This window comes from Eurypyga helias, unplaced genomic scaffold (assembly GCF_000690775.1).
Source record: "Eurypyga helias isolate BGI_N326 unplaced genomic scaffold, ASM69077v1 scaffold14833, whole genome shotgun sequence".
NCBI classification, from domain to species: Eukaryota; Metazoa; Chordata; class Aves; order Eurypygiformes; family Eurypygidae; genus Eurypyga; species Eurypyga helias.
Genome location: NW_010240671.1, coordinates 26901 through 37669, shown reverse-complemented (window position 1 = coordinate 37669; position 10769 = coordinate 26901). Strand labels below are relative to the sequence as shown.

General features: G+C 46.8%; 1 protein-coding gene across 1 annotated transcript in view; it reads left to right on the top strand.

Moving 5' to 3' along the window:
- Positions 1–9741: 9741 nt before the first annotated feature.
- Positions 9742–10769, top strand: part of PRDM11 (PR domain containing 11) — a 26124-nt gene continuing 25096 nt past the window's right edge. The window contains exons 1-2 of the mRNA XM_010148515.1: positions 9742–9857; positions 10382–10485. Coding sequence (XP_010146817.1) covers positions 9742–9857; positions 10382–10485 — 220 coding nt within the window. The remainder of the gene's footprint in view (positions 9858–10381; positions 10486–10769) is intronic.

Genomic DNA, 10769 nt, shown 5'->3' with positions numbered 1-10769 from the left:
GGTCTGATGGACTTTGGTGGGTTTTTTTTCAACTAGGTCTCATTCAGGTAGTCAGGTGTTGAAATGTTACTTTTGAGTTCTCTTTGGGCAGTGGGTGAACTTTCGTAGTCCCTCAGTGACTTGCATACGTGAGGTCACTGTGACGTGTTCCCTCTTCTTTTTGGACTAGAATTGAAGGAGTTCTTGGGCTCTGTCCATGCTTCTGCCACTCAGTGTTTTAAAATGTCGGTAATGTAGAGGACCAGGTAGGTGTGAAACCCAATACCTTTATGTAGAAGATGCTCTTGAGGGGCGGAGGTTGAAGTGCGGGACCAGAAGTGCTTGGCTGCTGCTGGGAATTTTTTTGTAGTTAGCAGCGTTAGGATATACGGGGTCTGAACATCCCTCTCTCTGTATGGAAGGGAATGTGCAGATCAAATGGTGGCGGTGGTGAATTCAGCACACGGATATCTGATTTCTTGGCAGATCTGACACTGGGAGTATCTGGACTGCTGCCTGCCCCAAGAAAAAGGGGGTCGGTGTGACCCATGCTCAGCCAGTACTCGTCCAAGTGGTGTAACATGAGCCCCTAACCTGTAGACAGATTTACCAGCCCTGAATAATGTCTGTTGTACTGTGAGATCTTATCTCCCTAATGGCCTGCAAGAGGGTACAAATGAGGAGAAATAAATATGGCTCTTGCTTTTGCTTCCTCTGCATTTTGTGAAACAGTTGATTTATTCTCGTTTGGCCTCAAGTGTTCAATAGTGCTTTTAAAGGACTGAGCTAGTGTGTTAGAATTATAGGAACAAATGAAAATATGACTTGTTCCTACCTTTTTGTTGTGTCTATGTCATCTTCCCCCCCCCAGTATTCTTTCCCTTTTTGCTGCAAGTAAAAAGAAAGGAGCCACTTGTCATGTCCTGAAGCCCAAGTAGGTTCGAACCACTGTAGCAAACTTAGAGGAATTGTCATGTAGCATCTTTCAGCAGAAATGAACAGGCACCCGCTGGACAAATGGTAACAAAAGTAGGATTTTTGTCTTTATTTTGCATCTATACCTGTAGATCCCAATTGGATGGGCATCCCCTTGCAGCTGAGACTACTTGCCTAGAGGTATTGGTGCTGCAGAGGCTTTACCACTTCACAACTAATCCCTGAAACTTTCGAGTTGGTGGGAAGGGCCATTGCTCAGTAACCAAGTGCCTACTGGAAGTCCAGAGATTTCCAGGAGGGACAGGGGGTTCTCATCTGCCTTTGGGGTAAAGAGCTCTGGGTTGCAATTTATAAGTAATACCGTCTGCTCAAGAAACTTGCAGTCATGTGGCTGTATCAAGGGTGAAACTGTGCTTTGTGGTTGATGCCTTTTATGTGTCAGAATTTAAGGGCGGTCTCGCAGAAATCACCAGTGTGTATAAAGGCAGACGAGCGCTTGGTGGTCACTGTTGAGCGCAGTGTTGGCTCTGTGCAGGAAAAGGGTGCTCTGCTCAAAGGCACTGAGCTTTCTGACGCGGTGCGGCAGTTTGAATTTTGTGCGTAGCTTGGCCGTGGCTTACAGGTGTGTGTGCAAGGCTGTCCGTCCCATCAGTCCATCCCCTCTACCAGTTAATACTCACCAGTGGAAGAAAAAGACAGTACTGCAGGTAATTTTTTTTTTTTTTTAAACAAGCTGGAACTTCTCGAAGTGTTGAGTGAAAGGCTGTCTTGTTAAAAGATGGATGTGCTCTCCAGAGGGTCTAATTTAGACACTAAAGAAATATATGTGGAGCTGATTGCTGGCTAGGTGCCAGTCACTGAAGGGCACCGGAGGCTGAAATGCCAGGCAGTGCTGGTAGTGCTGGCACTTCAGCCCATGACAGTTGGGTTGCATGAATTATCTCTCTGCCTTCCAGCTAATTTTATCCTGTTGATTTTTCATGAATCATTTCCCATCTCTGTGGGTTAGAAATTAAAATGGAAGTTTGCTAGCCAGAATAGCCACATCTGCTATTTAGAAAGTAGTGTCTGAGGGCTGCTTCCTGCCCACCCCCACGCCTTCCCTTCCATTTCCCTTTTTACCTCTGTCAGTGTTCACATATGTGAATCACTGGTGTCGCTCACACACTGAAATTCTTAGGCTGGCCATCCTGCACAATTGCAGGGGTCTTCAGGATGTGCGTGAGCACGTAGCAGGCGGCTAGGCCACGTTGGCCGCACTGGTGCTGGGTGCTATGTGGCAGGGTCCCAGGCGTGCGGCGAGGCTGGCAGGACCCAACCCGGGCGTCTTGAATTTCCTGCGCGTGCCTTATAAAACATTAAAGACGCTCCAGTGTCTTTTCCCTCTCCCAGCACGGCAGGACAGCAGGAGTGCCACAGTGGCCCAGCCTGCTGCATGCCTACCAAGTGCTTCCTCAATCCAGCCTTTCTGTCTGCCCAGGGATGAGAGTAGAAGGCCATTTGGACAGCTAGCTAGCTTGCTGATGTTCTTTTTTAATCAGTCTTGGTGGATCACAGCAAATCCAGGAGACTGGAGGAGTGATTGTGTTGGGACTGTTCTGAAAATGGCCAAGTGGATGGCCTAGGAAATGGTGTTGTGCTACCCAGCCTATCAATCCTGGGTAAATATAAAATAATTCATGCTTGAAACTTTGTCTTACAGAAAGTGTCTTGGACTTCTCAGACAGGATTGATTTGTTCTTTGAGAATCTTACTGCTGGTTTACAGAAAGAGCCATAGACGTGATACACTTAGGTTATAAGGCAGTTAACTCGGTGCGTGAGAACCAAATTAATATCTAATGCCACAGAATATCAATAAAATGCAAGTGGCTTAAGAAGTGAAGTAGTGATCGATTGTCAGCATCCAATAGATAAACTGAGGTGGCAGTATAAACAGTAGGGAGGATGAAGGATACTCTAAACTAGAGGACAGTATTAGCACAATAATAAATCAACCATTTGTGGATTAACTTCAAGATGAATGTAGAAAACAGTGTTTCAGCGTCAAAAGATCAAGGCTCTGGCATTGCTGCCTCAGACGAGGGGAGCAAGTAATCCAGCTATTTTAAGCTAGAGCTTGATCATTTTACACAGGAGTCTCTGCAACATGATATGTGGAGACTGTGTTTTCAAAGAAGTAAGCTTGATGACCCTTCCCTTCAAATGAGGGGAAGGGAGAAGCCAATTCTGCCTGACACTTACTCAGTGATGCAGAAGAAAGTGTGACTCACCATTGGCTAAATGTGTAGATGAAACAAGTTTGGTGGTTTGTAGCTATTGATAGGGGCAGGATGGAGTAAATCAGTTTGTTTGGTAAATGGACCCATTGAAACAAAATCACTTTCCTGCAGACAAGTAGAGAGTTAGGAACCTGGAAAGGCATGTCCTGAACGTGATGAGCAAAGGGGGGAGGCTGTGTCCTGAGCAGTCCCATGTGAGAATGTGGGGGTTGGAATGGGCAGGTGGCTCTGGGGAGCTTTCTGTGCCAGGTCCAAGCTGGAAAAGACGACTGAGATTTTTGACACATAAATGAGGAGGTAATGAATCAGGGTGATGAGGTAGTTTTATGTCTGTAACCCTTATATTTGTTTCAGACTCAGTCTTATGTCAACATGGCTTTCTGGTGCCAGCATCTTGAAATAATGTAGAGAAAATTGGAAGAGTTGCACAGAAGCATGATGAAAATTGAGAAGATACTGCATGGGTACATATCCAGGGCTCTGCTATGTGTGTGTTTTTATTCAGTGCTCATCACAATTGCTATCCAAACACCTTTCAGCAGTGCCTTAAGGAACAAGGCTTACATCTGCCACTTGGTTGTACTCTTATCCTATGTCCTTGGGGAGAAAAACTTTGGCGGAATAGCATCTTGTTTTAGTACCGGGGTTTTGTGCCTCTTTGTTTTAACTTTATAAATGTAGGTATATATTTATGTTGAAAAAGCAAAAGGCAAACAAGTGCAACTGGCAGTCCTGACCAAAGATGGTGAGGTTTGTTACAGCCATTAACCTGGGAAGCAATTCTTTCCATTTGCTCAAAACAGCGTCCCAGCATGCCAGGTATTTCAGCCTTTCCCACCGGGTTGCATGGTCCTTTGACAGAAATGCTCACTGGTGCACAGAACTAGAGAGATTGTTATACAGCTTGTCCATGATGGGGATTAAAAATTGAAATGAACTTTTGATGGAGAGTTGGTGTGTCTTCCACTTGCTAGACTCGGATGGCGATTGTCCTGTTTGTAGGCTAAAGGTAAGGGCGTGTGACATACGTGGGATCAGCCAGGTTGACCTAATTCTCCTTTCTACCCTTAAACTGTGAATCTGTGAGATCAATGCAGGGAGCCAAATACAGCAAAAAAGAGAAGTTTCCAGTGTAAGGGATATATTTTTCATATATTTTAAAAACACAAGTCACATGTATTCTTTCAGCTGTGGTGTCCTGTGGCATGCCCCACTTAGAGACTTACATTTAACGTAGAGAAGTTACACCAAATAGTACCCGGTTTGAAGAGGCTTGTGCTGATCCATGACACTACCTTCCTACTCTTAGATCAGCAAAGGGCAAATGGTCTGAACTGACCATAATAGAGAATTTTGTGTCAAATTCACAGCAGCATTTTTTACCTTAACTAGTAGGCGTCATAAGACAGACATCCCTGGCTGTCTTCAAGGCCAGGCTGGATGTGGCTTTGAGCAACCTGGTCTAGTGGAAGGTGTCCCTGCCCGTGGCAGGGGGGGTGGAACTAGATGGTGTTTAAGGTCCCTTCCAACCCAAACCATCCCATGATTCTGTATAACTTAAGACTAGTTCAGGGATTATTTCAGAGGCTCTTTTCCTTCTTCCCCCTCTGAAATGCATTCGTCCTGAAGTAGATCATTGCAGGTTTTGATGTCGTTTTGCCAATGAGCCATGTGAGAGTGACATCTGCTTGAAATGGCAGGAGGAGTTCTAGGTTAGCAAACTGGAATTTCCCTGTCCCCAGCCTGTCTTCAGTTGGGATGACACTGGGAACTTGGTGTCATGGCACCCCGATGCTGTTTGTCATGTCATTTACTGGTCTTGAGCAAGTCACTGAAACCACTGGGAACTCTCAGCTCTCCCTGCTGTAAAATGGGTTTAAGGCTCGCAGTTTCCAAGCTTGCTCTCCAGGCTTCTTCAGAAAATGGCAGCAAAACTGGTGGTGCTTCCAGGTATCTTTCTTGTAGTCCTGACCTTCCTCAGTGTTTTGAGAATTTGAAACTCAAAGAAAATGTTTCATACTTCTGTTCTGGTGAATTTATGGCTACCGACTGCAGTGGAGTAATTGCTGAGTTAAGCCAGTGCTGTGGCAGCTGCCAAGGCGAAAGCAATTTCCCACCAGAGCATGAGGTTAGTGTCTGGACAGTAGCCCTCCTCTGAGCAAACCGGTTCTCCCTCTCGTTTTGTGGGATCTGTTGGTGTTTGCCTTGGCTGCGTAGTCAGCTGGTGCTTCGTGAAGTGACCTGGAATGGTTGGCGTGGCTGAGGACCTTGGTAAGTGCATTCACCTTGGGGAAGGCAGTCAGCCTCGGCCTTCTGTGGCTGTTTGGGGGGAGCTCGGAGCCTTGAATGCTGTGCTTTATTTCCCCTTCTCCCTTGTCAGTAGCTGACTGTTCTGCATTACTATTTCTGGTAATAATATGCAACTGTAGAGAAAAGGATATGAATTCAAGTCCATCTTTCACCATGGGCCTGCGCTTTAAAACTAAAATGTGGCACAGGCTACTCAAGATCTTTCCTAAAAGAAGAGGGGATGACCTCCAGAAGGCCGTCAGTGAGAAAGTGAGTGAAGGAGCTGTGTGCTGAGGAGGGGATGGATTCCTATACTGCTGTTTCACATGCAAGAATGTCCCAATCTGGGAAACGTGCCAGTAAAATGTAAAATTAAAGCTCTGTTTTGGAGGCCGATCCATGCAGATAAGAGCCTGTGGCTGTTAACTAATAACTACAAGAGGGACAGTGATAAAAGTGGAATACTTGAGGACAGGAATTCACAGGTTGGTTCATGCTTAACCCCATTTTGGACATTCTTCCCCTGTGTTAGGGATTAACAGCTCAGATGTTCTTGTGTTTACTATTTCTCTGATTGTAAGCAACATGGTAAAGCCACTGGAGATCTTAATGTGTGTCATGCAGAAATGTGACAGGACCTTGCCCACTTCATAAAGAAAAAGGGAGAGGTTATGTTGTACTGCCTGTGAACCTGGGATAGCTCTTGGTATTTCAGCCACCAAGCTAGGCCTGCCAAGGGGCGTTGTGCCTCATACCACAACTGCCTTTGCTGTCCAGAGGACTTGCTGATGTGTGCAAACCACACCTGGATCTTCATGGCATCTGTCTCACCTGGGGATTGTGCTCTCTGAGATGCTGCTGGGACTTGGCAGTAGGCTGTATGCGTGCTGACATTGGGGGGACAGACTGTCCTGATGGCCACAGGGACATGCTGATGGAAGGCCGAGTATCCCCTGGGAATACAGCCAGGAGCCTGCTGTGCTTATACTTACATGTTGCTTTTCTGTGTTACCTGAAATCTTCAGAGCAACTTCATATTTAAGGGTTAGAACCAACGCAACTATAAAAACTGCCTTAAAAAAAATATGAAGTGGAGGGAGTGAAAAGTATAGAATGTGAACTGGAGTTGTGTAAAACTAAAGGGTGAGGAGAAAGAGGAAGAAAGATAAACTAGTGAACAGCAAAGTTAAGAAAAATTAAAAGCAGCTTTAAATACATCAGAAACTAAGAGTCCTGGAAGCAGTCATCTACTGATGCCTGGAAGTGGAGAAATGTTAAATGTTTCTTTCCTGCAGCTGGCAGAAAAGCTTGGTGATGCTACCAGTTACAGCAGCAGGGTAATGCTCTCTGTTGTAGCAGTAGCTTGGGAAATTACCAAACAGCAGCTACTACAGCAGTACACTTGTAAGTTTGCTGTTCTGGCTGACTTGCACCCAGGGATTTTAAAAGGGCTGAGTGAGCAGCGCTCTCTGTGCCATAAATGCTAATTAAAAAAAAAAAAAAAGGTAATGAGTTAGACTGAAAAAAAATGTTGTGTTAGTCATAAATAAGTAAATTAATATCAAGTCTAATCTGGGCAAACTAGGATATTAGGCTACCTGCTGTCTGACATTGACTTCATGATAACATAATATGTAATATAAAATTAATGTAATATAGCGATTTGATTGCTTTTGATTAAAGGGATGTTCATTGTAATAATCTGTTACAGATTTTTGGAAAATGGGTCTTTAATACCAAGATGTAATTTTCTGATGTTGCTATAATTTTGGTTGATAAAGGTAAAAATCTTGGAGTTGTCTTGCATCTTGAATGCACTGGTGTTGTGCTGCAGGTCACTGGAATAAGCAGCTAGAACGATGCGATGTGTCGCACTCTGAATAAATGAAAACTTGACTAAATGAAAGGTCACTGTGTGACAGCAGAAAGAGGGCCATTGATGATTGAGTGTATTTCTAGTAGTGTCAGCTGGGAATCGTCTTTTTTGGCTTGATGCTACTCAACACGTTTGTTGGTGTCGTGGAAGAAAGCACAAAGTTGATTTTGATGATGTCTGTGGACAGCACAAAGTCTTGGTGAGTCGCAGGTGATGAGAAAAGGCAAGTAAGTGGTGGAGTTGTGATCGCCCGTACACTGGGTGAGACAGCAAGGGGTGTGTGAATGTCTTGAAACCAGGCACCTAGTCGCAGAGCAGGTAGGAGGACTGGGGGGGGCCGGTGTGGAGGAGCTGGGAGCTGTTGTAGGAGCCAGGGCTCATACAGCAATTTCCAAACACAAAGCCCCAGCTGGGCACAGGGGCCAGAAAGTACGTATGGTACTTGGCCACAAAGGTGGAAATCCTGAGCAAGGGCAGGGAGGGTTTTATCTCCGTGCAAGGTGCTGCTCCCACCAGCGCAGGATTGCTGTATCCAGTGCTGCACAGGAATGTTGCTGATAAGTTGGAGGGAGTTCAAGGAGGACCGGGAGAGGGGAGGGCTGCAAAATGTGCCGTACAGTAAAATGAGGAGCTCTGTGTGTAAAATAAACACTGCTGCTTTTTTCCTCCTGAGACGCTTTACTGTGGACTCTTCAGGAAAGACCTCTCTTTCTTCTCTGGAAAGGGCAGGTAGCCCGTGCCTGCAGCACTGGCTGGTGAACGGGGACAGGTCTGGAAAGCTTCCCTCTCCTGGAGAATGCAGAGCGGGGGCTCAGTCTGGCAAAGTAGAGGCCCGCCCTTGCACTTAATACCCCTTTCATTCTGAATGGCTGTGTCAATTCTGAAAGAAAATGTGTCTTGTTTTGGGCATCTTGTAAAGGCTTAAAGAGTGTGTATGTGCATGTGTCGAGTCGTACTTAGGTTGAGGCTTTGCTTTCAGAGCACTATATGAATATTAATTAGTGCTTCCTTGATAGAGGCTCAGTTAAGGTCTTTCAAGCTGCACATTGGCATGTGAGAAGTTGGGCTGGAAAAATTAATCATTTGTCCCCTGTCACAAAGAGGAGTCAGAGGGGCTGGGAATAGCATTCCTTCTGACTGTAAACAGGGCACAAACGTAGAGCAGACTTCCGTGGTGCTCAGTCCTGTACAGGCATGTGTGGAATAAGAAACTTCATGTTTTCAGGCCTCAGAACACAAATGTTGGGATGCCCAGAGCCAAGTTGCAATGGGGATGGGCTCTTCCACCACCCCTCTGACAGAGGGGCTCTGACCAGCTGCTGAGACCCCACCATTGAGCGCTGTGAATATGCAGAGTAACAGAGTGTGCCATTGGGCAGTGGACATGGAAGGGGTCATGGGAGACTCGGGGGAACAGCTGTGAAGTCTGTGCAACCTGGTATGGTGCCTGAGAGCAGCTGGTTTGTGTGCCTTGGAGTAAGTCTTGAGACAAATGCAGTGAAGAGAGGAGCAGCACTCTGCTTTATTCCTTGTCTCAAGCTGGGATGCTCTGAAGCTTAGTGGCCCTTTCAAAAATATTAATTAAACCAACTGCGAATTATCATCACTGGCCATGTCAGTATTTTCTCTTCATCACTGTCCCACGATGGTGGGGAGGAAGGAAGCGTTACATTTGGAGCTTGCTGTCTTTAGACATCATTAAGTGGTTCCCAGCTCTTGCACTGACCCGAGGGAGAAACATTTTCACTACAGTGGCTTGTGTCCCAGAAGGATGGTGGCAGCTCAGGGTCATCGCAAAGGACAGGAAGACACAGAGCATGACTTGTCCAGTTTTGGTGGAGTCTGGCAGGGCGCTGTAGGAACTTACCTGTTTGTCAGAGGTGTCCAGAGGACATGGAAAGCTCCATCTGCAGGGGTGTAGTATACCCCACTCTGTCCCCAGGTGGAGACTGACATATATTTGTAGATGGGTCCTGGTTACCACAACCACCTGCATTCTTCTTTCTTGGCATTCTGTCCCCAAAGACCTGCTCTGAGGTAATGGTGCTCTGTGTTTCTGTAACACATCCCACCTATCAGTCTTAAATTCCATTCACGTGTTTTCTGTGGGTGCTGTGGGAGCATACTTCAGATTCCCCATGCTTCGGGTTGCTCTGTGGTGTCACATGTGCTTCACCTGACCTGTGACTGAACTGCTCTTTTCTTCCTGGTGTGGGAAGGGGCTTCCACCTACCCACACACATAGGTGCCCCGGCGCAGGATGGTGGCTCTCTGTGCTGGGAGTGAGCCTGGTCTGCTGGCTCTGTCCTGGCCTGGGGCAGGAATTCTGTGATTTCCGGGACACTCATTTTTCCTCCCTTCCTTCATTCTTTTTCAGAACATGAGTGAAAACTTGAAGGACTGTTTGATCCAGACCCAGGCTTCCTTAGGGGAGATGGTGACGATAAAAACAGAAGCCTGCTCTCCGCGCCGGGACCAGGAGTATGGACAACCTTGGTATGCGGCTCAGCTTCCTTCCAATGGATTCAAACCCCTTCCTCTCCACCTCTCCCCAGCTTAAAGTTGGTTTTGAGGGATATATTTAAAGTTCTCACGGTTACTAAAACCCTGCCTCACAAGGCCTGCCTTGAGGTGTGTGACAGGGGTGGTCATCTACTCGTGCGCTGGGCATGTCTGCTGGTTTGCATCATGCCTCGCAGTGCCGGCAGGCATTGCGGGTGGTGCCTTGCCTGTGAGAAGCACATTTCCCAGGCTGCAGCGGAGCGGTGCTGCCTCTGCAAGTCCCTCTGCCACTCCCCTGGGACATGCCAGGTGTGTGCCTTGAGTGGAGGTGCTCTACCCGAAGCCACTACCTGCTGTAGGCTTTAGCCTTAAGCCATCTCATGCTGGCATTTGGCAGGTTGGATAGCGAGGTGAATCACTTCTCTGCTGCAGGTGTGGAGACTAAGGGCCTCTTCTCCTCCCTGTGCAGTCCCAGCGTCTTGGTAGGTTAACGTTATCTTCTGTTGTTCCCTCCCCAGCTCTGGAAGGCCTGACCTGCAGTCCATGGAGGTGGAGCCCAAGAAACTGAAAGGGAGACGGGATTTGATCATGACCAAGAGCTTTCAGCAGGTGGATTTCTGGTGTAAGTGTCTTGTGAGAGAGGGAAAAGCAATGCTGCTGCTTTTGTAGACCAGTCTTCCCTACTTGGTACCCTGCCAGTTTGGGGTGGGAAGCAGGGAATAAAAAAGCCCTGGACAAATTCACGTGCTGTCCTGAAAATACTGTCACACACAAAAGTAGCTTGTCCATCACGGGGGTGTGCAGAGGTAGGGAGGTAGGTGGAAAGCCTGCTGAAAGCATGAAAATGCACGAGGGAAAACCCCAAGAGTCTGCAAAATCCAAAGGCTTGAATACAGAAACTGCGAA